This window comes from Salvelinus fontinalis, chromosome 3, assembly GCF_029448725.1.
Source record: "Salvelinus fontinalis isolate EN_2023a chromosome 3, ASM2944872v1, whole genome shotgun sequence".
In the NCBI taxonomy this organism is placed as follows: Eukaryota; Metazoa; Chordata; class Actinopteri; order Salmoniformes; family Salmonidae; genus Salvelinus; species Salvelinus fontinalis.
In genome coordinates, this window is record NC_074667.1 from 56,458,448 (window position 1) to 56,484,530 (window position 26,083).

The window sequence follows — 26,083 nt, forward strand, 5'->3', positions numbered from 1 at the left end:
GGCCATAAAGGGCACTGCTACACACAGTATCCCATTTTAGTAGAATACATGATTCTATTTCATTCCTCCATTTCTTGCACACCCAATATGGAAAGGGGGATCCAGATGCAGAAGTAACAGATGTTTTGTCTCTTTGTAGATTTAAAAAAATACACTGCTCAAAAAAATAAAGGGAACACTTAAACAACACAATGTAACTCCAAGTCAATCACACTTCTGTGAAATCAAACTGTCCACTTAGGAAGCAACACTGATTGACAATACATTTCATATGCTGTTGTGCAAATGGAATAGACAACAGGTGGAAATTATAGGCAATTAGCAAGACACTCCCAATAAAGGAGTGGTTCTGCAGGTGGTGACCACAGACCACTTCTCAGTTCCTATGCTTCCTGGCTGATGTTTTGGTCACTTTTGAATGCTGGCGGTGCTTTCACTCTAGTGGTAGCATGAGACGGAGTCTACAACCCACACAAGTGCCTCAGGTAGTGCAGCTCATCCAGGATGGCACATCAATGCGAGCTGTGGCAAGAAGGTTTGCTGTGTCTTTCAGCATAGTGTCCAGAGCATGGAGGCGCTACCAGGAGACAGGCCAGTACATCAAGAGACGTGGAGGAGGCCGTGGGAGGGCAACAACCCAGCAGCAAGACCGCTACCTCCGCCTTTGTGCAAGGAGGAGCACTGCCAGAGCCCTGCAAATGACCTCCAGCAGGCCACAAATGTGCATGTGTCAGCATATGGTCTCACAAAGGCTCTGAGGATCTCATCTCGGTACCTAATGGCAGTCAGGCTACCTCTGGCGAGCACATGGAGGGCTGTGCGGCCCCACAAAGAAATGCCACCCCACACCATGACTGACCCACCGCTAAACCGGTCATGCTGGAGGATGTTGCGGGCACCAGAACGTTCTCCACGGCGTCTCCAGACTCTGTCACGTCTGTCACATGTGCTCAGTGTGAACCTGCTTTCATCTGTGAAGAGCACAGGGCGCCAGTGGCGAATTTGCCAATCTTGGTGTTCTCTGGCAAATGCCAAACGTCCTGCACGGTGTTGGGCTGTAAGCACAACCCCCACCTGTGGACGTCGGGCCCTCATACCACCCTCATGGATTCTGTTTCTGACCGTTTGAGCATGCACATTTGTGGCCTGCTGGAGGTCATTTTGCAGGGCTCTGGCAGTGCTCCTCCTGGCACAAAGGTGGAGGTAGCGGTCCAGCTGCTGGGTTGTTGCCCTCCCACGGCCTCCTCCACGTCTCTTGATGTACTGGCCTGTCTCCTGGTAGCGCCTCCATGCTCTGGACACTATGCTGAAAGACACAGCAAACCTTCTTGCCACAGCTCGCATTGATGTGCCATCCTGGATGAGCTGCACTACCTGAGGCACTTGTGTGGGTTGTAGACTCCGTCTCATGCTACCACTAGAGTGAAAGCACCGCCAGCATTCAAAAGTGACCAAAACATCAGCCAGGAAGCATAGAAACTGAGAAGTGGTCTGTGGTCACCACCTGCAGAATCACTCCTTTATTGGGGGTGTCTTGCTAATTGCCTATAATTTCCACCTTTTGTCTATTCCATTTGCACAACAGCATATGAAATGTATTGTCAATCAGTGTTGCTTCCTAAGTGGACAGTTTGATTTCACAGAAGTGTGATTGACTTGGAGTTACATTGTGTTGTTTAAGTGTTCCCTTTATTTTTTTGAGCAGTGTATATATAATGGAGGAAGGAGAAATGGAGGAAAGGGACATGATTCCCAAAACACTGCTGTTTAGGGCCCCATGTGTATGTAGAGGTTTCCTTCCTCTGTACAGAGAATGTCTTGTTTTACAGGTGGGACGTCATGCAGTTGAGGCATGACTACACATTCCTCATTAAGTCACTAGCTAGTCCAAACCCATGACTCTATTACGGGATGTTGGGAACAGTTTTCAGTTCTTTTTTCTATGCAGAAAACATAGAGCTTTGTATACACTTAAAGACTTCTCTGTGCACCTTTTTGAAATGTACCTCTAAATGTTTCTTTCTGACCATATCCTCATAAGGCCCAATGCTCTGAGATAAGGGACACTGGTTGATCAAATGTTTATCTCTGAAATGTAACACAAGACATACAGTAATTAAAATCACTTAGTTTCAACTTACAGTTGTGACCGTGTATTGAGTATCTATCATAAATAAGATACTGATCACTCCGTGGCAGATCATCACTATAACTCTCAAAGAAAACAGTGCTAGCCTAGCAAGTCTTTTAAGCTACTTTCCAAGCAATTACATATTTGTAGATTTCACATTTATACACACTACCGTTCAAAAGTTTGGGGTCAATTGGAAATGTCCTTGTTTTTGAAAGAAAATTACATTTTTGGTCCATTAAAATAACATAAAATTAATCATAAATACAGGGTAGACATTGTTAATGTTGTAAATGACTATTGTAGCTGGAAACGGCAGATTTATTATGGAATATCTACATAGGCGTACAGAGGCCCATTATCAGCAACCATCACTCCTGTGTTCCAATGGCACATTGTGTTAGCTAATCCTAGTTGATCATTTTAAAAGGATAATTGATCATTAGAAAACCCTTTTGCAATTATGTTTGCACAGCTGAAAACTGCTGTTCTGATTAAAGAAGCAATAAAACTGGCCTTCTTTAGACTAGTTGAGTATCTGGAGCATCACTATTTTTGGGTTCGATTACAGGCTCAAAATGGCCACAAACAAATAACTTTCTTCTAAAATTCATCAGTCTATGTTTGTTCCGAGAAATGAAGGCTATTCCATGCGAGAAATTGCCAAGAAACTGAAGAGCTCATACAACGCTGTGTACTACACAGCATTGGGGCGGCAGGTAGCCTAGTGGTCAGAGCGTTGGGCCAGTAACCGAAAGGTTGCTAGATCGAATCCCCAAGGACTGGGAGGCCCCGGTGCACAACTGAGCAAGTTGGGACTGAGATGCTGGCCTTCTAGGCAGAGTTCCAAAGAAAAAGCCATTTCTCAGACTGGCCAATAAAAAGAAAAGATGAAGATGGGCAAAAGAACACAGACACTGGACAGAGGAACTCTGCCTAGAAGGCCAGCATCCCGGAGTCGCCTCTTCACTGTTGACATCGAGACTGGTGTTTTGCGGGTACTATTTCATGAAGCTGTCAGTTGAGGACTTGTGAGGCATCTGTTTCTCAAAATAGACACTAATGTACTTGTCCTCTTGCTCAGTTGTGCACTGGGGCCTCCCACTACTCCTTCTATTCTAGTTAAAGCCAGTTTGCGCTGTTCTGTGAAGGGAGTAGTACACAGCGTTGTACGAGATCTTCTGTTTCTTGGCAATTTCTCGCATAGAATAGCCTTCATTTCTCAGAACAAGAATAGACTGACGAGTTTCAGAAAAGTTTTTTTTTTTTTTAAATCAGCTTTCTCCACCTACGTACAATAGTCATTTACAGCATTAACAATGTCTACACTGTATTTCTGATCAATTTGATGTTATTTTAATGGACAAAAAATTTGATTTTCTTTCAAAAACAAGGACAATTCTAAGTGACTCCAAACTTTTGAACGGTAGTGTATGTTTTAGCAAAAAATTTAAGCCATCCTTTTTAGATTTTCTAAATGTTCATATTAGATTAAAGCTGCAAATGTTTAACAGTCTGTCTTCAGGTAAATTGCTTTATTTCAAAGAGTGACATAGCCAAGCCAGCTCTAGTTCACCGCTGCTCTACATTTTCTCACAGAGCCTTTATTCATTTCATAGTCAGACTGTAATGAGAAACTTCCCACTGGGCACAGACGTCAATTCAACATCTATTCCACGTTGGTTCCATGTAATTTCATCGTGGAAAAAAACGTTGATTCAACTAGTGTGTTATTATTCACTTTACCTCTTGCTTCGTGGAAAAATGTCTTGAAAAACAAATGTTTCATATCAGACAGGATCGTACAAGGCAACACGGTGCCTAAAGATACTCGGTGCACATAGATTTAAGCCACTAAATATGTGGGCTTGAAAGCGCTGTGGATTTGCCACCTGAATGACTTGACAATAAAGCACAAAGAGTTGTTTAGGAAATTCTTCAAAAAGTCAGTTAAAGCATGGAAAGCCAGCTCGGCTGAAACCTATTCTACACAATCTTAGGAATGTCCTACATTTTCCCGACTATTCATGTATCAACTGACCACCCGCAGTGGAGCTTCAGATTTATACATGTACACTCTTAGAGAAAAAGGTTCTGGATAGAACCAATAAGGGTTCTATGCTTGCTTCATATATGGCACCCTTATTCTTATTCACTGAACTAAAATTGGTTCCATTTAGAACCCTATATGGATCCAATTTTGGTTTCATTGAAGAATAATCCCTAAAGGCTCTATATAGAACCTTCAGGGGTGCCATATATGAAGCAAGTATAGAAACCTTTTTTGGTTCTACCCAGAAACTTTTTTCCTGAGAGTGTATACAACAAAACCACAAGTAAAACTGTTCACCCACAGACAACATCTTCAAGCTGAGTAGCCATATAAGCACATACTCCTTGCAAGTGTTTTTCCTGTCTAATCGTAGTTTTAATCTGCTTCAAGTGGTGATACTAAGGTGTAGTTTGGTCAGTCATCCAGTCCATATATAAACTGTATTCTGCATTTACACACTGTTAAAACACTTGTGTAAATATCTATGTTATCTTCTGCCATGTAAATCTATCAGACATACTCTAAGGCAGGATGCCTCTGTGGTTGTTAAGCATGTTCTTTTGTTCAGTTGCCCCAGTCAAGAAATAATTAACAAGAGTAGAAGAAGGCAGGAACTGGCTACCACACCCGACATTTTATCTCAGGGTTCATGGGAGTACCCGGTTTGCACTGGAATGCCTCTGAGAATGCTCCAAAATTCTGTAGGGAGCCAAGCACCCTGTGAGAGAAGATAGGTAAAGAGTGTTAACAGATTACTGACAGAAAATAGGTTGGAATAGCCAAACGCTACATTTTTACAGTTGGTCGTTACCTGTATTCCAGGGGACTGTGGGAGTCCGTTTTGATGGACTGGCTGGCATATTCAGGCCGATAGGCACCACACCATACCTGGAGGAGGAAGATGTATCACTAATTCATGAATTCAATTTTGACACAATAAAAGCAGATACAGTATTACTGTGCCCATAACACATTATTTTCTCAACTACACCTGTTCATATTTTACAAGTGAAGATATTTTGGGACTGAATGTAAACCATAAAATGATGAGGAACATGATATGCCAGAGAGAACACCTTAAGGGGTACCAAGTCTTTTTCCAAGGCGCTGTTCGACAGCCCAACTGAATAATCCCAGCAGGGATTATGCTTGACTTTAGCTTTGACCTGGTTTTGGATGAAGACTGTCAAACACTAGTCTGGCTTTGCTCTGGCATTGTTTTCCCTGGCACAGTACCGCAGTGGTCTTTATTTTGGCAAAATATTCTGGACCCCTAGGTAGGCAGCTTGATATAATTATCTGGGGTAGTTTTAAACCCTTTGGTCCAACTGTTTATTTATTGAAACCCAAGTATTTAGGAAAATATACAGTTTTGGGGCTTTGTTGTCAGTGGTCTCTAGACCAGCGTTTCTCAATGGTTCGTGAACAGCAGTGGAGGAAGGGTGGTAATATACACTATATATACACACAACTATGTGGACACCCCTTCAAATTAGGGGATTTGGCTATTTCAGTCACACCCGTTGCTGACAGTTGTATAAAATTGAGCACACAGACATGCAATCTCCATAGGAAATGTTGGCAGTAGAATGGCCTTACTGAAGAGCTCAGTGACTTTCAACATGGCACGTCATAGGATGCCCCATTTCCAACAAGTCAGTTTGTAAAATGTCTGCCCTGCTAGAGCTGCCCCGGTCAACTGTAAGTGGTGTTATTGTTAAGTGGAGACATCTAGGAGCAACAACGGCTCAGTCGCGAAGTGGTAGGCCACACAAGATCACAGAACAGGACCGTCAAAAATCTTCTGTCCTTGGTTGCAACACTCACTAGTTCCAAGCTGCCTCTTGAAATAACGTCAGCACAAGAACTGTTCGTCGGGAGCTTCATGAAATGGGTTTCAATGGCTGAGCAGCCGCACACAAGCCTAAGATCACCATGCCAATGTCGGCATTGGCTGGAGTGGTGTAAAGCTCGCCGCCATTGGACTCTGTAGCAGTAGAAACACGTTGTCTGGAGTGATGAATCACGCTTCACCATCTGGCAGTCCGACGGACTAATCTGGGTTTGGCGGATGCCAGGAGAACGCTACCTGCCCCAATGCATATTGCCAACTGTAAAGTTTGGTGGAGGAGGAATAATGGCCTGGTGCTGTTTTTCATGGTTTGGGCTAGGCCCCTTAGTTACAATGAAGGGAAATCTTAACGCTACAGCATATAATTACATTCTAGATGATTCTGTGCATCCAACTATGTGGATCGCTGACCTTGAGTCAGGCCTAAATGCCCAACATCAATGCCCGACCTCCCTAATGCTCTTGTGGCTGAATGGAAGAAAGTCCCCAGAAGAGTGGAAGCTGTTATAGCAGCAAATGGGGGGATCAACTCCATATTAATGCCCATGAGCTTTGAAGGAGATGTTCGACGAGCAGTTGTCAACATACTTTTGGTCATGTAGTGTAAGTTTTATGAAATAAAGGTTGAGAAACAGTGGTCTACTCCAGACAACTCAATTTATTAAAGGGATGCTTAGGGATTTTGTCAATGAGGCCCTTATCTACTTCCCCAGATCCAGATGAACTCGTGGTTAACATTTTTATGCTAGTAGATACCCATAGACCTCCAGTCATTGTGCTAACGCTAGTAAGCATTGGCTCGCGAAACTACCTCTTACTTCCTTCTTACTGGACACAGATACATAAAAATGGTATCAACAAGGGAAAGTAGATAAAGGGACTCATTGCCAAAATCCCGAAGTATCCCTTTAAAGTGGTGTTTACTCACTTGGGCAAAGTTAAGAAAGAAAAGTTGTTTGTGGTCCATGTCCAGACCAGGTAAACGATGCTCTTCACCTTCTCTCTCCATCCACTTCATGTAGGCCTGACCACAAACACACAAAAACATTCAAATGTCAAATATAAAAGAGATACTATTTAAATCAGAAATCAATTTTTGTTAGAAAGTGGTTCGTGTTTTCATTGTGTTGTGGGGATTGAATGGGTTTTGTGAGGGTGTCACACCTTATAGGCTTGCCGAACCCCTCCGTTGTCAGCGATGTTCTCCCCCAAAGTGCTAATTCCACTGACCTGGGGTCACGCAGAGACAGTCATTAACACACTCACAAAAAATCATTCATCGTCAATAATCTTTTCTAGTGAAGCTAAAAGGAAGTATTAGTCAGTACACCCAAATAAATGTTTGATTTTCCTATCCTTCTGCTACAATGGGAAACTCACATTTTGTCCGCCTGCGAGTTTCCAGTTGAAGTTGCCATATTGTTGCACCATGCATTGTGATTGGTCCTTGAAGTGCTCAGCAGAATAATTACTCCACCAGTTAAGCATGTTACCATCCTTATCAAAATTACGGCCTGTTTTGAAAGATAAAACGGAATTAATTGTGATGCAGTCTCATTTAAATTTCCCCATGAATTAATACTCTATACTAATCATCATTGTGCAACACATTGGACACAAACATGTACAGTGACTATAAATATGAGGACTGCCTCACCATTGTCATCAAATCCATGGGTGATCTCATGTCCAATGACCATCCCTATTCCTCCAAAGTTCAGGGCCTGGAGCTGCTGCTTACTGAAGAAAGGAGGCTGCAGGATACCTGCAGGGAATACTAGGATAAAGAACAGAGAGAAATGGACAGAGAACAGATCAGGCCAAATGAACAAAGACAGTCTATCATTTTGCAACCTTAGGAGCAAGCCAATTAAACAGAATTTCAGCTTCATATCTGACTAATCATCACTGCACATTACCAGTCCATGTGTTTGCGGCATTGTCTGAGTGGAATTCATTGTGGCTTGCGCCCCAACCTCATCTCTTTTAGCCACAAAGCCTGTGTGCACTGGAGCCTGAAACTAGATCCATTCTATCAACAGCGGAAAGCATTACCGCCAGTCATTATTCTCAATGAGGTTAAAGTGGCAGTGAGACAGAACACCGGCGCACGCGGCAGAGCGGGTTCACACATACAGAGAGGGCTCACATACAGAGAGGGTTCACACATACAGAGAGGGCTCACACATACAGAGAGGGTTCACATACAGAGAGGGCTCACACATACAGAGAGGGCTCACACATACAGAGAGGGCTCACATACAGAGAGGGTTCACATACACAGAAAGTTCACATACAGAGAGGGTTCACATACAGAGAGGGCTCACACATACAGAGAGGGCTCACACATACAGAGAGGGCTCACATACAGAGAGGGCTCACACATACAGAGAGGGCTCACATACAGAGAGGGCTCACATACAGAGAGGGCTCACATACAAAGAGGGCTCACACATAGAGAGAGGGCTCACACATACAGAGAGGGCTCACACATACAGAGAGGGCTCACATACAGAGAGGGCTCACACATACAGAGAGGGCTCACATACAGAGAGGGCTCACATACAGAGAGGGCTCACATACAGAGAGGGCTCACACATACAGAGAGGGCTCACACATACAGAGAGGGCTCACATACAGAGAGGGCTCACATACAGAGAGGGCTCACACATACAAAGAGGGCTCACATACAGAGAGGGCTCACATACAGAGAGGGCTCACATACAGAGAGGGCTCACATACAGAGAGGGCTCACACATACAGAGAGGGCTCACACATACAGAGAGGGCTCACACATACAGAGAGGGCTCACACATACAGAGAGGGCTTACACATACAGAGAGGGCTCACACATACAGAGAGGGCTCACACATACAGAGAGGGCTCACATACAGAGAGGGCTCACATACAGAGAGGGCTCACATACAGAGAGGGCTCACACATACAGAGAGGGCTCACACATACAGAGAGGGCTCACACATACAGAGAGGGCTCACACATACAGAGAGGGCTCACACATACAGAGAGGGCTCACATACAGAGAGGGCTCACATACAGAGAGGGCTCACATACAGAGAGGGCTCACATACAGAGAGGGCTCACACATACAGAGAGGGGTCACACATACAGAGAGGGGTCACACCTACAGAGAGGGCTCACATACAGAGAGGGCTCACACATACAGAGAAGGCTCACATATACAGAGAGGGCTCACACATACAGAGAGGGCTCACATACAGAGAGGGCTCACACATACAGAGAGGGCTCACATACAGAGAGGGCTCACATACAGAGAGGGCTCACACATACAGAGAGGGCTCACATACAGAGAGGGCTCACATACAGAGAGGGCTCACATACAGAGAGGGCTCACATACAGAGAGGGCTCACACATACAGAGAGGGCTCACACATACAGAGAGGGCTCACACATACAGAGAGGGCTCACACATACAGAGAGGGCTCACACATACAGAGAGGGCTCACATACAGAGAGGGCTCACACATACAGAGAGGGCTCACATACAGAGAGGGCTCACATACAGAGAGGGCTCACATACAGAGAGGGCTCACATACAGAGAGGGCTCACATACAGAGAGGGCTCACACATACAGAGTGGGATCACACATACAGAGAGGGCTCACACATACAGAGAGGGCTCACATACAAAGAGGGCTCACACATACAGAGAGGGCTCACACATACAGAGAGGGCTCACATACAGAGAGGGCTCACACATACAGAGAGGGCTCACACATACAGAGAGGGCTCACACATACAGAGAGGGATCACACATACAGAGAGGGCTCACATACAGAGAGGGATCACACATACAGAGAGGGATCACACATACAGAGAGGGCTCACATACAGAGAGCGCTCACACATACAGAGAGGGATCACACATACAGAGAGGGCTCACATACAGAGAGGGCTCACACATACAGAGAGGGCTCACACATACAGAGAGGGCTCACACATACAGAGAGGGCTCACACATACAGAGAGGGCTCACATACAGAGAGGGCTCACACATACAGAGAGGGCTCACATACAGAGAGGGCTCACATACAGAGAGGGTTCACATACAGAGAGGGCTCACATACAGAGAGGGCTCACATACAGAGAGGGCTCACATACAGAGAGGGCTCACATACAGAGACGGCTCACATACAGAGAGGGCTCACACATACAGAGAGGGCTCACACATACAGAGAGGGCTCACATATACAGAGAGGGCTCTCACATACAGAGAGGGCTCACATATACAGCGAGGGCTCACACATACAGAGAGGGCTCACACATACAGAGAGGGCTCACATACAGAGAGGGATCACATACAGAGAGGGCTCACATACAGAGAGGGCTCACATACAGAGAGGGCTCACATACAGAGAGGGCTCACATACAGAGAGGGCTCACATACAGAGAGGGCTCACATATACAGCGAGGGCTCACACATACAGAGAGGGCTCACACATACAGAGAGGGCTCACACATACAGAGAGGGCTCACATACAGAGAGGGCTCACACATACAGAGAGGGCTCACATATACAGAGAGGGCTCACACATACAGAGAGGGCTCACATACAGAGAGGGCTCACATACAGAGAGGGCTCACACATACAGAGAGGGCTCACATACAGAGAGGGCTCACATACAGAGAGGGCTCACATACAGAGAGGGCTCACATACAGAGAGGGCTCACATACAGAGAGGGCTCACATACAGAGAGGGCTCACATACAGAGAGGGCTCACACATACAGAGAGGGCTCACACATACAGAGAGGGCTCACACATACAGAGAGGGCTCACATACAGAGAGGGCTCACACATACAGAGAGGGCTCACATACAGAGAGGGCTCACATACAGAGAGGGCTCACATACAGAGAGGGCTCACATACAGAGAGGGCTCACATACAGAGAGGGCTCACACATACAGAGTGGGATCACACATACAGAGAGGGCTCACACATACAGAGAGGGCTCACATACAAAGAGGGCTCACACATACAGAGAGGGCTCACACATACAGAGAGGGCTCACATACAGAGAGGGCTCACACATACAGAGAGGGCTCACACATACAGAGAGGGCTCACACATACAGAGAGGGATCACACATACAGAGAGGGCTCACATACAGAGAGGGATCACACATACAGAGAGGGATCACACATACAGAGAGGGCTCACATACAGAGAGCGCTCACACATACAGAGAGGGATCACACATACAGAGAGGGCTCACATACAGAGAGGGCTCACACATACAGAGAGGGCTCACACATACAGAGAGGGCTCACACATACAGAGAGGGCTCACACATACAGAGAGGGCTCACATACAGAGAGGGCTCACATACAGAGAGGGTTCACATACAGAGAGGGCTCACATACAGAGAGGGCTCACATACAGAGAGGGCTCACATACAGAGACGGCTCACATACAGAGAGGGCTCACACATACAGAGAGGGCTCACACATACAGAGAGGGCTCACATATACAGAGAGGGCTCTCACATACAGAGAGGGCTCACATATACAGCGAGGGCTCACACATACAGAGAGGGCTCACACATACAGAGAGGGCTCACATACAGAGAGGGCTCACACATACAGAGAGGGCTCACATATACAGAGAGGGCTCACACATACAGAGAGGGCTCACATACAGAGAGGGCTCACATACAGAGAGGGCTCACATACAGAGAGGGATCACATACAGAGAGGGCTCACATACAGAGAGGGCTCACATACAGAGAGGGCTCACATACAGAGAGGGCTCACATACAGAGAGGGCTCACATACAGAGAGGGCTCACATACAGAGAGGGCTCACATATACAGCGAGGGCTCACACATACAGAGAGGGCTCACACATACAGAGAGGGCTCACATACAGAGAGGGCTCACACATACAGAGAGGGCTCACATATACAGAGAGGGCTCACACATACAGAGAGGGCTCACATACAGAGAGGGCTCACATACAGAGAGGGCTCACACATACAGAGAGGGCTCACATACAGAGAGGGCTCACATACAGAGAGGGCTCACATACAGAGAGGGCTCACATACAGAGAGGGCTCACATACAGAGAGGGCTCACATACAGAGAGGGCTCACATACAGAGAGGGCTCACACATACAGAGAGGGCTCACACATACAGAGAGGGCTCACACATACAGAGAGGGCTCACATACAGAGAGGGCTCACACATACAGAGAGGGCTCACATACAGAGAGGGCTCACATACAGAGAGGGCTCACACATACAGAGAGGGTTCACATACAAAGAGGGCTCACACATACAGAGAGGGCTCACACATACAGAGAGGGCTCACACATACAGAGAGGGATCACACATACAGAGAGGGATCACACATACAGAGAGGGATCACACATACAGAGAGGGCTCACACATACAGAGAGGGCTCACACATACAGAGAGGGATCACACATACAGAAAGGGATCACACATACAGAGAGGGCTCACACATACAGAGTGGGATCACACATACAGAGAGGGCTCACACATACAGAGAGGGCTCACACATACAGAAAGGGCTCACACATACAGAGAGGGCTCACACATACAGAGAGGGCTCATACCTACAGAGAGGGCTCATATCTACAGAGAGGGCACATACCTACAGAGAAGGCACATACCTACAGAGAAGGCACATACCTACAGAGAGGGCTCATACCTACAGAGAAGGCTCATACCTACAGAGAAGGCTCATACCTACAGAGAAGGCTCATACCTACAGAGAAGGTACATACCTACAGAGAGGGCTCATACCTACAGAGAAGGCTCATACCTACAGAGAAGGCTCATACCTACAGAGAAGGCACATACCTACAGAGAGGGCTCATACCTACAGAGAAGGCTCATACCTACAGAGAAGGCTCATACCTACAGAGAGGGCTCATACCTACAGAGAGGGCTCACACCTACAGAGAGGGCTCACACCTACAGAGAAGGCTCATACCTACAGAGAGGGCTCATACCTACAGAGAAGGCACATACCTACAGAGAGGGCTCATACCTACAGAGAAGGCTCATACCTACAGAGAGCGCTCACACCTACAGAGAGGGCTCACACCTACAGAGAAGGCACATACCTACAGAGAGGGCTCATACCTACAGAGAGGGCACATACCTACAGAGAAGGCTCATACCTACAGAGAAGGCACATACCTACAGAGAGGGCACATACCTACAGAGAGGGCACATACCTACAGAGAAGGCACATACCTACAGAGAAGGCACATACCTACAGAGAGGGCTCATACCTACAGAGAGGGCACATACCTACAGAGAGGGCACATACCTACAGAGAGGGCACATACCTACAGAGAAGGCTCATACCTACAGAGAAGGCACATACCTACAGAGAGGGCACATACCTACAGAGAGGGCACATACCTACAGAGAAGGCACATACCTACAGAGAAGGCTCATACCTACAGAGAGGGCACATACCTACAGAAATGGCTCATAAATATGGGCTCATAAGACTGTTAAATAGCTAAACAGACTATTTGAGACTATTTTTGCACTGTGTCTATACACACTTACAGGACTCTACACACTCAAACTGACATTCCAATGCACACATATAAACCCTACACACACACACGCACTCACATACAATCACCATTTACACTGCTGCTACTCTATTTCTCATATCCTGATGCCTAGTCACCTTACCCCTATACAATTCTATGGTATTGGAACTGACTTCTTACTTTCTTGTGTTCTTCACATTTTAAATGTTTGATTTATTGTGTGTTTTTGACTACCTTGTTATTTTTAGTGGTATATTGATATTGATTACTGCATTGTTGGGTTTGGAGCGTGCAAGAAAGGCATTTCACTGTACTTCACTGTACTGCATGTGACATTAAAACTTGAAACTTCACACAGCATAGCACTCACATCAGAGCCAAACCATAATAGTCACCAGGTGGTCTGTCTGTCAGCTTTCAGTAAGACTACAAATAGACCCAAAGGAATGGCTTGAAGAGTTGTGTAATATTTCACGGTGGTTCAGGGGAAGAAATGTTCAATGTACTGTTTCATGTTCTGTATGTAACGCAATATTATTACAACCAAATGCAAACGAGTCCATATTCAAAATTCCTTTGATTTTCTCCAGTTACCTGCAAGCTGCATGCATTCACATCAATTCTTAAATCAGGAGTAGACTATTTTTCAATCATTCAAGAATTTGTAAGAAATAAATCATTTGCTAGTATAGAAACAAATACTGTAGTCACAATTATTGTTAGTAAGGGATATCCTTAAGTCAGGATTGGCCGGCGATAGATAACTTCAGATGGATGACGAACGATGCAGCCAGTGTGTTGGCTGTTGTCATATTACCTATCTGGTTTCTGTTTGGTGAGTAGAAAGCATTGACCACAGCAGCACCAATGATCCACCTAGAAAAAAACACTAGAATATAGACCTCACCATTTAAGAGGGAATGTGTACATGTGTTTATGTTCACGTGTGTCTACGTGAGGCTAAATGGAGGTATCTTACATGTCCGGGTCGACCGGCTCTCTCAGCTTCTTCAAACTCTTGTGTGCTTCAGCCTGCAGGTTCTCAAGGACGTTCTCAAAGTAGTTCTCCTCACTGAAGTTCAGCTGCAGACAGAGACCAGATCATCAGAAACAATCTAGACAACAATTTGTACATCCATTTCACTCTGAAAAGGAGGATTTATCATAATCCTTTGAGGCCCAAAGGTGCTAATGTGTGGGCAGGTCTCACAGACATACATGGGCATACTCCTGGTCAAGCTTCAGATTGCTCTCTTCCAGAATGTGGTCAGGATAGCCAATATGCTCCTTAATGGCCATGGCCTGTAACATAGAGCAGTAGAACAGTCAGCTGGTCAGTTCTTTCTTTTACATATTCAAAACACTGATTATGTACAGGTAACTGCCAAAATAAATGAAACACTTGAGTAACTGAGGGATACAAAGTGTATTGAAAGCAGGTGCTTCCACACAGGTGTGGTTTCCATTAGTTAATTAAAGCAATTAACATCATGCTTAGGGTCATGTATAAAAATGCTGTGCAGGCCATTATTTTGGCTACCATGGCCATGCCCCTATAGGATGATAATGTCCCCATACACAAGGCACAAGTGAACACAATGGTTTGATGAGCATGAAAACGATGTAAACCTTATGCCGTGGCCGTCTCAGTCACCAGATCTCAACTCAATTGAACACTTCTGGGAGATTCTGGAGCGGCGCCTGAGACAGTGTTTTCCACCACCATCAAATTATGGAATTTCTCGTGGAAGAAGGGTTTCGCATCCCTCCAATAGAGTTCCAGACACTTGTAGAATCTATGCCAAGGTGCTTTGAAGCTGGTGGTGGCCCAACACCCTATCAAGACACTTTATGAATTTGTTTCTATTATTTTGCAGCTAGCTGTACATTGTATGTTTGTTTGCTATACTATGTTTGTACCTTCTCTCTTGCTTTTTCCTTAGACTGGTCATCCATCCAGCTCAACTCCTCTAGCGTCTCCACGTACGCTTCCTGGATCTTACTGATGAGGTCACTAACCTGCCCACACAAAGAGATAGTATATTCATTTACAGGGAAAGCAAACACAAACACACACACACACACACAAAGTGCAGACTAAACTGCTGTAGTGACAGTGATTATAGAAGCCGGAGCAGATTTTCCTGTTTTGTCTGCATCCTGTCTACAGGAGTGACTCACCATGCGTTTACTCTCGCCAGCAAAGGTTTCTCGCACATACAGAGCCCCCACTGCGTTCTCCATGCTGCCCTGGACGTAACGCACACAGTCTCTCCACCGCGCCTCCTCTATGGTCGTCCCATACAGAGCCTGACCACACAGACAGACCGTCAGTTGCCACACGTTTATAGATGAATGAGCTTTTCAATGTGTTTGTTTCTAAGGGCTCATTAAATCTGTATCATTGAAGTGTTACAGATTGCGCAATATACATTTTAAGGTAATTTCCAATTGAGCCGACATAAGCATGCCACGTTTACCGTGAATGAATTCTTCGCTGTCGCAGGAACATTGCCTTTAAATTTCAATCACAATGTAATGCTGAATTTCCACAATATGGATTGAATGGAGCCCTAAGGGTGCTCCTAGATGTGCTCCTATCTCTGTCTCACCTTTTTATAGTGTGCCCTGGCATCTTTGAAGCGGCGACTAAGGCTGCTGACTCTCTCCATGACAACCTGCCAGGTGAGGTAGTTCTGCATGGTTCTGGAGGAGGAGACATTTCACCCAATAATGTCACTCAATCACTCAACCAATGGATATACTGTACATAGGGACAGCCGAATAACCCTTTTGTTTTAGGTTCTAGATAGCACCTTTTTTTCTAAGAGTCTACCGTTCTGCATGACTCACATGATAAATCACTGTATATAAAATATTGATAGAGGCAAATTTTAACTATGGTCTACACATCATCAGCTCTGACCTGACAGTGTGTTTGGAGAGCACTTTGTTCATCTTCTCCAGGTAAGGGGAGCTATAGACCACCACCTCCTCTTCCAGCTGTACCTTCACAGCCACGCTGGACAACACACCACGCACAAACCTTGTCCAGTTAAAACCCTGGAAGAAATAGCATTGTTTTTGTTAGTAATATTATTCTGAGGCTTGCTCTGCAATCTACAAGTGCATTTTGTAGCGATCTTAACCTAACAACTAGCGACCTCGTCAAGAAGCTCTGACCTCTTGGCGTAATGGCTAAGATGTTGGGTTGACAGTCGCTGGACCCAGGTTTGAGTCCCGGTCGAGGCAACCCCCCAAATGTACTACTACATTGGTGTCAGAAATGGGATTGTGCCTGTGAGGCCATCGGAAAGGCGTGTACATGTGAGGGACTTGGTATAGCGAAGCGTGGGAACACGCTCTCCCGACGGAAGGGGGTAATGTAACAACCTTAATGTATGCACTAGTGTAAGTCGCTCTGGATAAGAGCGTCTGCTAAATGACTCAAACGTAAACCAATACCTAGCAAGATCATCAAGGGGTTTGGACCTCTGAGCGTAATGTTTAAGGTGTTGGCTTGACAGTCGCTGGACCCGGGCTCGAGTCCCAGTCGTGGCTACCCCCTGAATTCGCTACAATATATATATATATATATATATATATATAGTATAAGGCTTTCTCTACTTTATAAGGACAATGCCATTAGATTTAGGGCTCAAGTCGTATCCACTTGAAATCACTAGAGTTGAAGCACTTACGTTGAGATTGAACGACTCCTGCAGCTCAGTCAGGGTCATCTTTTTGTAGAGAATCGTGACATCTTGACGATCCTCTGCGGGGGATGTGGCCTTTGACATGACAAGACAGAAAGCACAGGCCTACAGTCATGTCTGATGTATTGAAGTGTAAGGTGACAAACACTGTATTTAGCCATAATGTTGATCTATTCAAGTTTTTAACATGCAGATGACATGTAGTACAGTATAGTTGATTTCATCCGTCTCTATTAGAAGTTTCTTGTTGAAGACTAATTCATTTAATAAGAGGGGGTAAATCCACCTCATTTGTGTTCCTGTCTCTTTTTAACTTCTGTCACAGTTCCAGTTCCTGTTGTGGCAGGCTGGCACTCACATTTGCGATATCTGTTTCCAGCTCCAGCACTTGCACCATCTCCTCCACCACACGATCATCTTCCTGGGTCAAGTTCCTGTCTTCCCGGGCAATCCTCACCATGGAAACCATGAACTGCAGGTAGGCCTCTCGAACCTAAAGAGCCACATGACACATACATGCAAAGATGACCTTGTCTTTTCCAGTGCAATGACATTAACAGTACATTAATACACAATACTGTTTATGAAAGTACCCTTTTGTAGTTTCCATCATTGAAGTAATACTCTCTGGATGGCATTCCTAGTCCTGGCTGGTCAATCTGTAAAATAAAAACAGACTTGTTAGTTTTCTTACCACCCAATCAGAATGGGGGAAGATTTAATAAAAAAACACAAGCACTAAACTTTTGGAACATTGCGTATTCAAACGCTGTCCTTACGTAGATGATGTGGCGCCGGGAGTCACGGTCATCAGTCCACACATACATATCCAGCAGGACCTTCTTGTGGTAACGAGAGATGAGGGTCACTAGAGTGTCCTCCAGGCTCCAGGCCTCCTCTGGGATAATACAATTAAACATAAATACAGTACCAGTCAAAAGTTTGGATACAGCTACTCATTCAAGTGATTTTCTATTTCTACATTATAGAATAACAGTGAAGACATCAAAACTATGAAATAACACATATGGAATCATGTAGTAACCAAAATAGGGTTAAGCAAATCCAAATACACTACCAGTCAAAGGTTTTAGAACACCTACTCAATCAAGGGTTTTTCTTGATTTTTACTATTTTCTACATTGTAGAATAATAGTGAAGACATCAAAACTATGAAAAAACAAATGGAAGTATTTAGTAACCAAAAAAGTGTTAAACAAATCAAAATATATTTTATTCTTCAAATAGCCACCCTTTGCCTTGATGACAGCTTTGCACACTCTCTGTATTCTCTGAACCAGCTTCACCTGGAATGCTTTTCCAACAGTCTTGAAGGAGTTCCTTCATATGCTGAGCACTTGTTGGCTGCTTTTCCTTCACTCTGCGGTCCAACTCATCCCAAACCGTCTCAATTGGGTTGAGGTCGGGTGATTGTGGAGGTCAGGTCATCTGATGCAGCACTCCATCACTCTCCTTCTTAGTCAAATAGCCCTTACACTGCCTGGAGATGTGTGGGTCATTGTCCTGTTGAAAAACAAATGATAGTGGGACTAAGTGAAAACCAGATGGGATAGTGTGTCGCTGCAGACTGCTGTGCTAGTCATGCTGGGTAAGTTTACCTTGAATTCTAATAAAACACAGACAGTGTCACCAGAAAAGCACCCCCACACCATCACACCTCCTCCTCCATGCTTCACGGTGGGAACTGCACATGCGAAGATCATCCATTCACCTACTCTGCATCTCACAAAGACAGGGCAGATGGAACCAAAAATCTCAAATTTGGACTCATCAGAACAAAGGACAGATTCCCACCGGTCTATTGTCAATTGCTCGCGTTTCTTGGCCCAAGCAAGTCTCTTCTTATTATTGGTGTCCTTTAGTAGTGGTTTCTTTGCAGAAATTCGACCATGAAGACCTGATTCACACAGTCTCCTCTGAACAGTTGATGTTGAGATGTGTCTGTCAGTTGAACTCTGTGAAGCATTTATTTGGCTGCAATCTGAGGTGCAGTTAACTCTAATGAACTTATCCTCTGCAGCCAAGGCAACTCTGGGTCTTCCATTCCTGTGGCGGTCCTCATGAAAGCCAGTTTCATCATTGCACTTGATGGATTTTGCGACTGCACTTGAAGAAACTTTCAAAGTTCTTGAAATGTTCTGTATTGACTGACCTACATGTCTTAAAGTAATGATGGACTGTTGTTTCTCTTTGCTTATTTGAACTGTTCTTGCCATAATATGGACTTGGTCCATATTAGGGCTATGTTCTGTATACCACCCCTACCTTATCGCAACACAACTGATTGGCTGAAATGCATTAAGAAGGAAAGACATTCCACAAATTAACTTTTAACAAGGCACACCTGTTAATTGAAATGCATTCCAGGTGATTACCTCATGAAGTTGGTTGAGAGAATTCCAAGAGTGTGCAAAGCTGTCATCAAGGCAAAGAGTGGCTACTTTGAAGAATCTCAAATATAAAATATATTTTGATTTGTTGAACACTTTTTTGGTTATTACATGATTCCATATGTGTCGTTTCATAGTTTTGATGTCTTCAATATTATTCTACAATGTAAAAAAACAGTAAAAATAAAGAAAAACCCTTGAATGAGTAGGTGTGTCCAAAAGTTTGACTGGTTGTATACATTAAATCTACATTAAATCTAACATTCAACATCTGGTTGGCAGAGAGTAGACTGACTACCTCTCACACAGCCAAGTTTAGATGGCCACTGCCGCACGATTTACAGTGCAGTCATAAATCTGTCTGTGCAGATGCACCAGATGCACTTCCGCGTTGTAAATTCTGTTTGAGAACCTACATTTAATTACACTGGCGACAGTCAGGTTTAGTGCAGAGAAAAACGGTCTATTTTAAGAATCAGTCACAGTCCTGATTGGGAAGCTGCCCACTCAACACATCCACCCCCCCCGTCACTACACCTGACTGCCCTTCAGTAGAGCCAGGGGGGCACGCCTGGATGACCATGTCACATGTCACTCACAATCATATCACTCATCATTTCAGTTGGTGGATGTGGGACTAGAAGTACCCACAACAATAGTAAACTAACACATTTTGGACCAACTGGGGACTTTTTGTTAGTCGCCACAAGGTCAAATGCTATTTCTAGGGCGTTTAGGGTTAAGGTTAGAATTAGTGTTAGTGTTAGGGTTAGAATTACGTTTAGGAGCTAGGGTTAGTTTTAGGTTCAGGGTTAGGAGCTAGGGTTAGGTTTGGGGTTAGGGTTAAGGTTAGGTTTTGGGGTTACGGTTAGGGTTAAGGTGAAGGTTAGGGTTAGGGTTACGATTAGGGTTAAGTTTTGGGTGAAGGTAATGGTTAGATTTAGGGTTAGGTTTAGGGTTAGGGGTCAGAGAAAATAGGATTTTGAATGGGACTGAATTGTGTGTCCCCACATGGTAAGTTATACAAGACTGTGTGTGTGTCAGTACCAGTAGTGCTGTTCCAGTCCTCCGAGGCAGCAGGCCAGTCTCCTATGCTGTCAATGAGATGCATGAGCGGCTGGGAGTCGCGCTGCTCTATGAGAGCTACAGAAGACAACATGACACTATTAGCAACACACTGTCAGTCAATCTTACATACAGTACTGTTAATGAATGTTACAGGGTATGCAGCTGATTCCGAGACCAAACGTCTGTGTAATAATGTTAGTTTGGAGTTTGGTTGAGAGGATCCCTACTCACTCTCATTCATGCAGGAGCTGTAGAGAGTTTTGGCCTTCTTGAAGGCGTCACGGTCCTGATCACTATCAGTCTCAAAAACTCCTGTGAGGAGACGACCAACAGAAACAAAAATGTACCTCATTCTGTCTAGTGATGTGATCTAATACAGAAAGTAGATTTGATCCTGCAAAAAACACCGTATCTGAGCATAGGTCTCTTTTCCCACACAATGGCTGACCCTGAGGTTCCTATGGAAACATGTCGCTGTCTGACCTTTGAGTACAATCTCCAGCCTGTCTCTGAGGATGTCGAAGACACTGTGCCGGGAGCTGGTCTCTGGGATGACATGACGCTCCAGCCAACCCCCACAAGCATATTGGTAGAAGTTCTGACACGGCTCCACCGTCGCATCCATGTTCTGCAAGAGACGAGCGGCTGTGGAGGGTAAAGTCAGCGGAGGATGGATAGGGGAGAATGTGAATAACATTGAAGGAAAGGGAATATTATGATGCAGTTATCTGTTAAGTTGATATAAAATTGAGTGATGAGTTTTGTTTTTGGAGGACGGACAACCCCATACGCAGGCAGAACTGCTCACCTGCTGTGACGCACTCAGGAGTTGTGCAAACATTGCTGGGGCCAGAACGATACTTCTGCCCTGAAAACATCAAAAAATAAATAATATTGTCATTCCTGGCAGAGTAGGAATTTATTAGCAGCAGCATCAAGGGATTTTAGATTTCTCTGGCAAATCATTGCTTGATACTGTCTGTCTGTCTGTCTGTCTGTCTGTCTGTCTGTCTGTCTGTCTGTCTGTCTGTTCGTTCTCTGAAATGGCTGCATCAGCAATGACTCTGTTCTCTCGCTTTTGTCCGACATTGCTGATGAGGCAGCAGAGGGAATTAAGAGGGGATCATCCTCTGTCCAGATTACATCGTACCGTATCCTATAACATATAAACACATACAGTATTTCAACTCAAGTGTCAAGACTCACCCTCAGTGACTGAGCTCCTATTGGACCGCTCTGCATTGGAGATGAAAAGACATTACAAACACTTGTTCAGAGCAGTTACTGTACCTAGTACACACAGGAGGCTGGTGGCACCTTCATTGGGGAGGACCGGCTCGTGGCAATGGCTGGAGCGGAATTAGTGGAATATTATCAAATACATCAAACACATGGTTTCCAGCTATTTGATGCCATTCCATTTGCTCTGTTCCAGCCATTATTATGAGCTGTCCTCCCCTCAGCAGCCTCCACTGCTAGTACAGTAGACTAGAATGCGTTGCCTAATTGTTTTCTGAAAATTGGTTGCCTATAGATTTCACAAAACACTCTGGAATAGTTGTCAAAAGATGTTAATAACGTTTTCTGTTACTCTCCTATTTTAATAACCTACTGCTTGAATGTGCTTTCAAACAATACTAATCACAACATAAACACCTGAAACATCACACATGTTACGGTATTTCTTCACTCATTTCCAGTGAGGTGAGTGTAATTAGTGGAGGTCAAACTCTATTTATATTTTGATTGTAACTGGGTTGAGCCTACCTCTCAGAGCCGATGTGTAGAGGACTATCAGTCCAGCCAGGGCACAGCTGACCAGCAACAACAGCACAGACAGCCCAGTCTCTGCAACAGTCCAACGACGCTTCCCTGGTTTGGTAGATTTTTCCATGATATCCATTTGGCTTTCGGATTTGCCCATTCTCAGCTCTCCGGGCTCTCTGGAAAAGTAGTGTGGAGAGTGACAGGAACGGGGTACAGCCAGAGAGCGTGTGGTGCCTCCCTGTGGGTGAGTGGGCTGTGTAAACTGATGCAGTGCAACGCCAGTCGCTCAAGTGACCTAGAGCGAGTGAGAAAAACATAGTTGAACCTTTGATTTATCTCTTCTCCATATGAAAGTGTCTCCTTTCTATGCTAATAGTCTAATAAATCACACACTTCCATGGTTCCATTACTGCGCAACATTGTAATGAAATGATTTTGCGTGTCAAATACATGGTGTTCTCTTGACTGCTGCTGTGATGTGGTATTGAACCAGCCTTAGCTGATACTGCATGACAAATTGTGATTTTGGGTGGGGTACTTCGCTATTTTCAGGAAATTACGAGGTTGGGACATAGCGTAATATTTGTTAAATTAGACTTGAGACATTTTTAGCCTTGCAGATGGTCCTTTTAGGCCTATGTTAGATATAAAGTGGGTTTCTTAAAGCATTCTTAATGTAATTATGCATTTGTGCATTTTGATAAAAAACAAATTATAGACCTAACTGAATAGGTGTAATGTGGCCCTTTATAATTCTACAGTTGGCTGTACACTTCTCTACAACATGCTTCCAGAGCAATATTTCCTATTCATTGCAATGTTTTATTTGAACACAATATTGCAAATGAGCATTTCTGGGGAACAAACCCTCAATTACTAATACCTTTCGGCATCACTTTGCATCTATTCACTTATCGGCACCTGTTCCTCCTATACCAGCCTCCTCCCATACCAGCCTCCTCCGATACCAGCCTCCTCCGATACCAGCCTCCTCCGATACCAGCCTCCTCCCATACCAGCCTCCTCCCATACCAGCCTCCTCCGGTACCAGCCTCCTCCAATACCAGCCTCCTCCCATACCAGCCTCCTCCCATACCAGCCTCCTCCCAAACCAGCCTCCTCCGATACCAGCCTCCTCCGATACCAGCCTCCTCCAATACCAGCCTCCTCCCATACCAGCCTCCTCCGGTACCAGCCTCCTCCAATACCAGCCTCCTCCCATACCAGCCTCCTCCCATACCAGCCTCCTCCCATACCAGCCTCCTCCGATACCAGCCTCCTCCCATACCAGCCTCCTCCAATACCAGCCTCCTCCCATACCAGCCTCCTCCCATACCAGCCTCCTCCCATACCAGCCTCCTCCGATACCAGCCTCCTCCCATACCAGCCTCCTCCAATACCAGCCTCCTCCCATACCAGCCTCCTCCAATACCAGCCTCCTCCCATACCAGCTTCCTCCAATACCAGCCTCCTCCCATACCAGCCTCCTCCCATACCAGCCTCCTCCAATACCAGCCTGTTGCACACTTTCTCTAGATTACCTCTATTAGGAGTGACAGGAGGCAGGGCTGTAAATAAGAGGTGCATGTCGCTGTGCCCCAGTAACTCCTCTTGATGAATACTCATGGGCACATGTCTGGCACTGCTGTGATGGATGACTGGGGGGAGGGGGGAGGATGGAGGACGAGGATGAAGAGGAGGGAGGATGGAGGGGAGGGAGGAGGATGGAGGGGAGGGAGGGAAGATGGAGGGGTAGAGGAGGGGAGGATGGATGGGGAGGATGGAGGGGAGGGCAGATGGAGGGGTAGAGGACAGGAGGATGGAGGGACAGGATGGAGGCGGGGGAGGATGGAGGGGAGGATGGGGGTGTGGAGGGCTAGATGAGGGGAGGATGGAGGGGTAGAGGAGGGCTAGATATTTAGATATTATATATTTAGATATTGCATATTTGATTTCTAATAGTGATTTGATTGTATTGTCATCATCAAGGACCTTTTTCTAAATCAGTTTTCTCACTAATGGTGGTGCTCATTTATGCATTCAATTCCGTTGATATAGGTATTACCCTCATACGTCTTGAAGAATAGATTAGATTTAGTAATCTAGAAAAGAGTCCTTCTATTTAGGCCATGAGCCATGAGACTTGAGCACCATGCGCAGCGTTTCACTTAGTGAGCAGTGTTATGGTGTGGATCTGTATGTGTCAAAAGGAAACCTTCGGGTGGAAAATGTAATGGATTAAAATGTTCCTTTCTTGAAAGATATTTTCTCATTAGTTTGGATGACATGTTCGGTGATTGGTACCGTAGCTACTTTTCTAAACTCTCAACTCTGTGCCAGTGATTAGTGCCTGTGTGTCAGGTCAACAGTGTGAACAGTGTATGAACAGTCTAACATACTCACGTCTACACATATTGCTTTGTTTATAACTGTATAATTACATTGAAAATATAACATTGTAATATTTCTAGTAGTTTGCTAAAAATGACATTTCAGGTGGCTTTGGAGGTATTTGTTGGATGCACAAACATAGCATTCATGGTCGAAATAATCCCTATGGTAGTCGACACACATGATACAGTTTTCATTCAAAATAGAACAGATAAGTGTTATCTGACTGGGAGCAAAATGAGACATATATTTTGTAATCTAAATTAAATGACCAGCAAAGATCTTACAAATAAGACTCCAGTTTAAATCCTATGAAAAGCTGAAGCTATAGCAGCTATGAAGGTATACCTGTGTATGAACCTGTCCTGGTACAAGGTGTTCAGAGGTGTGTAGCGAGGGAGTGCCTGTGAGGCAGTGCTCCTTACCTGTATCTGGTCAGTAGAACTCCCTGAGACGTCCCTTACAGCAAGCTGTATTTCCCAGACACCCCTACTGAGCTGTCACCCAGAGCTGGTGTGTGGAGAAATGAGGCTGTGGAACTGGATCCTGGAGAGAGACTATCTGGTCTAGTTCGCAGCTCAGGGAGGGTGTGTGAGAGAGAGACAGAGTGAAAGAGTGAGAGAGGGAGTGAGATAGAGATAGAGAGAGGGGGGGTGAAAGAGTGAGAGATGGAGGGAGGGGAGGGGTATAGGGAGAGATGGTAGCAGGCTGCCAGTGAGATAGTGACAGTGATAATAAGAAATCATGAGGAGAAGAAGGCTGCTGGGAGGGGGACAGAGAGAGAGAAAGAGAGAGACAGAGAGAGAGAGAGAGAGAGAGAAAGAGAGAGACAGAGACAGAGAGAGAGAGAGAGAGAGAGAGAGAGAGAGAGAGAGAGAGAGAGAGAGAGAGAAAGAGAGAGACAGAGACAGAGAGAGAGAGAGAGAGAGAGAGAGAGAGAGAGAGAGAGAGAGAGAGAGAGAGAGAGAGAGAGAGAGAGAGAGAGAGAGAGAGAGAGAGAGAGAGAGAGAAAGAGAGAGACAGAGACAGAGACAGAGAGAGAGAGAGAGAGAGAGAGAGAGAGAGAGAGAGAGAGAGAGAGAGAGAGAGAGAGAGAGAGAGAGAAGCAGGAGAGGGGATA

At 45.1% G+C, this 26,083-nt stretch overlaps 1 protein-coding gene across 1 annotated transcript; it reads right to left on the bottom strand.

Moving 5' to 3' along the window:
• Nucleotides 1-2,064: 2,064 nt before the first annotated feature.
• On the bottom strand, nucleotides 2,065-25,695 carry LOC129851157 (membrane metallo-endopeptidase-like 1). The gene is made up of 24 exons (XM_055917498.1): nucleotides 25,389-25,695; nucleotides 22,573-22,867; nucleotides 22,012-22,041; nucleotides 21,614-21,673; nucleotides 21,289-21,450; nucleotides 21,037-21,117; nucleotides 20,785-20,880; nucleotides 18,106-18,224; nucleotides 17,920-17,985; nucleotides 17,685-17,819; nucleotides 17,312-17,401; nucleotides 16,537-16,673; nucleotides 16,223-16,316; nucleotides 15,792-15,920; nucleotides 15,531-15,629; nucleotides 14,829-14,912; nucleotides 14,590-14,693; nucleotides 14,428-14,486; nucleotides 7,694-7,813; nucleotides 7,417-7,550; nucleotides 7,201-7,266; nucleotides 6,965-7,060; nucleotides 4,996-5,072; nucleotides 2,065-4,902 (listed from the first exon to the last, which is right to left on the bottom strand). The coding sequence occupies exons 2-24, from the start codon at nucleotides 22,727-22,729 to the stop codon at nucleotides 4,803-4,805; spliced, it is 2,295 nt and encodes a 764-aa protein (XP_055773473.1). The 5' UTR covers nucleotides 22,730-22,867; nucleotides 25,389-25,695; the 3' UTR covers nucleotides 2,065-4,802.
• Between the last annotated feature and the right edge of the window lie 388 nt (nucleotides 25,696-26,083).

Bases quoted from the DNA above. Each gene is read 5' to 3' on its own strand.
- LOC129851157 (XM_055917498.1), bottom strand. From the start codon at position 22,729: ATGGGCAAATCCGAAAGCCAAATGGATATCATGGAAAAATCTACCAAA. The intron at 21,118-21,288 runs GTCAGACAGCGA...GTCTCCTCACAG, and splicing joins GCTGGAGATTGTACTCAAAG to GAGTTTTTGAGACTGATAGT. The intron at 16,317-16,536 runs GTCAGAGCTGAT...CTCCTCCTCCAG, and splicing joins CTCTCCAAACACACTGTCAG to AACCATGCAGAACTACCTCA.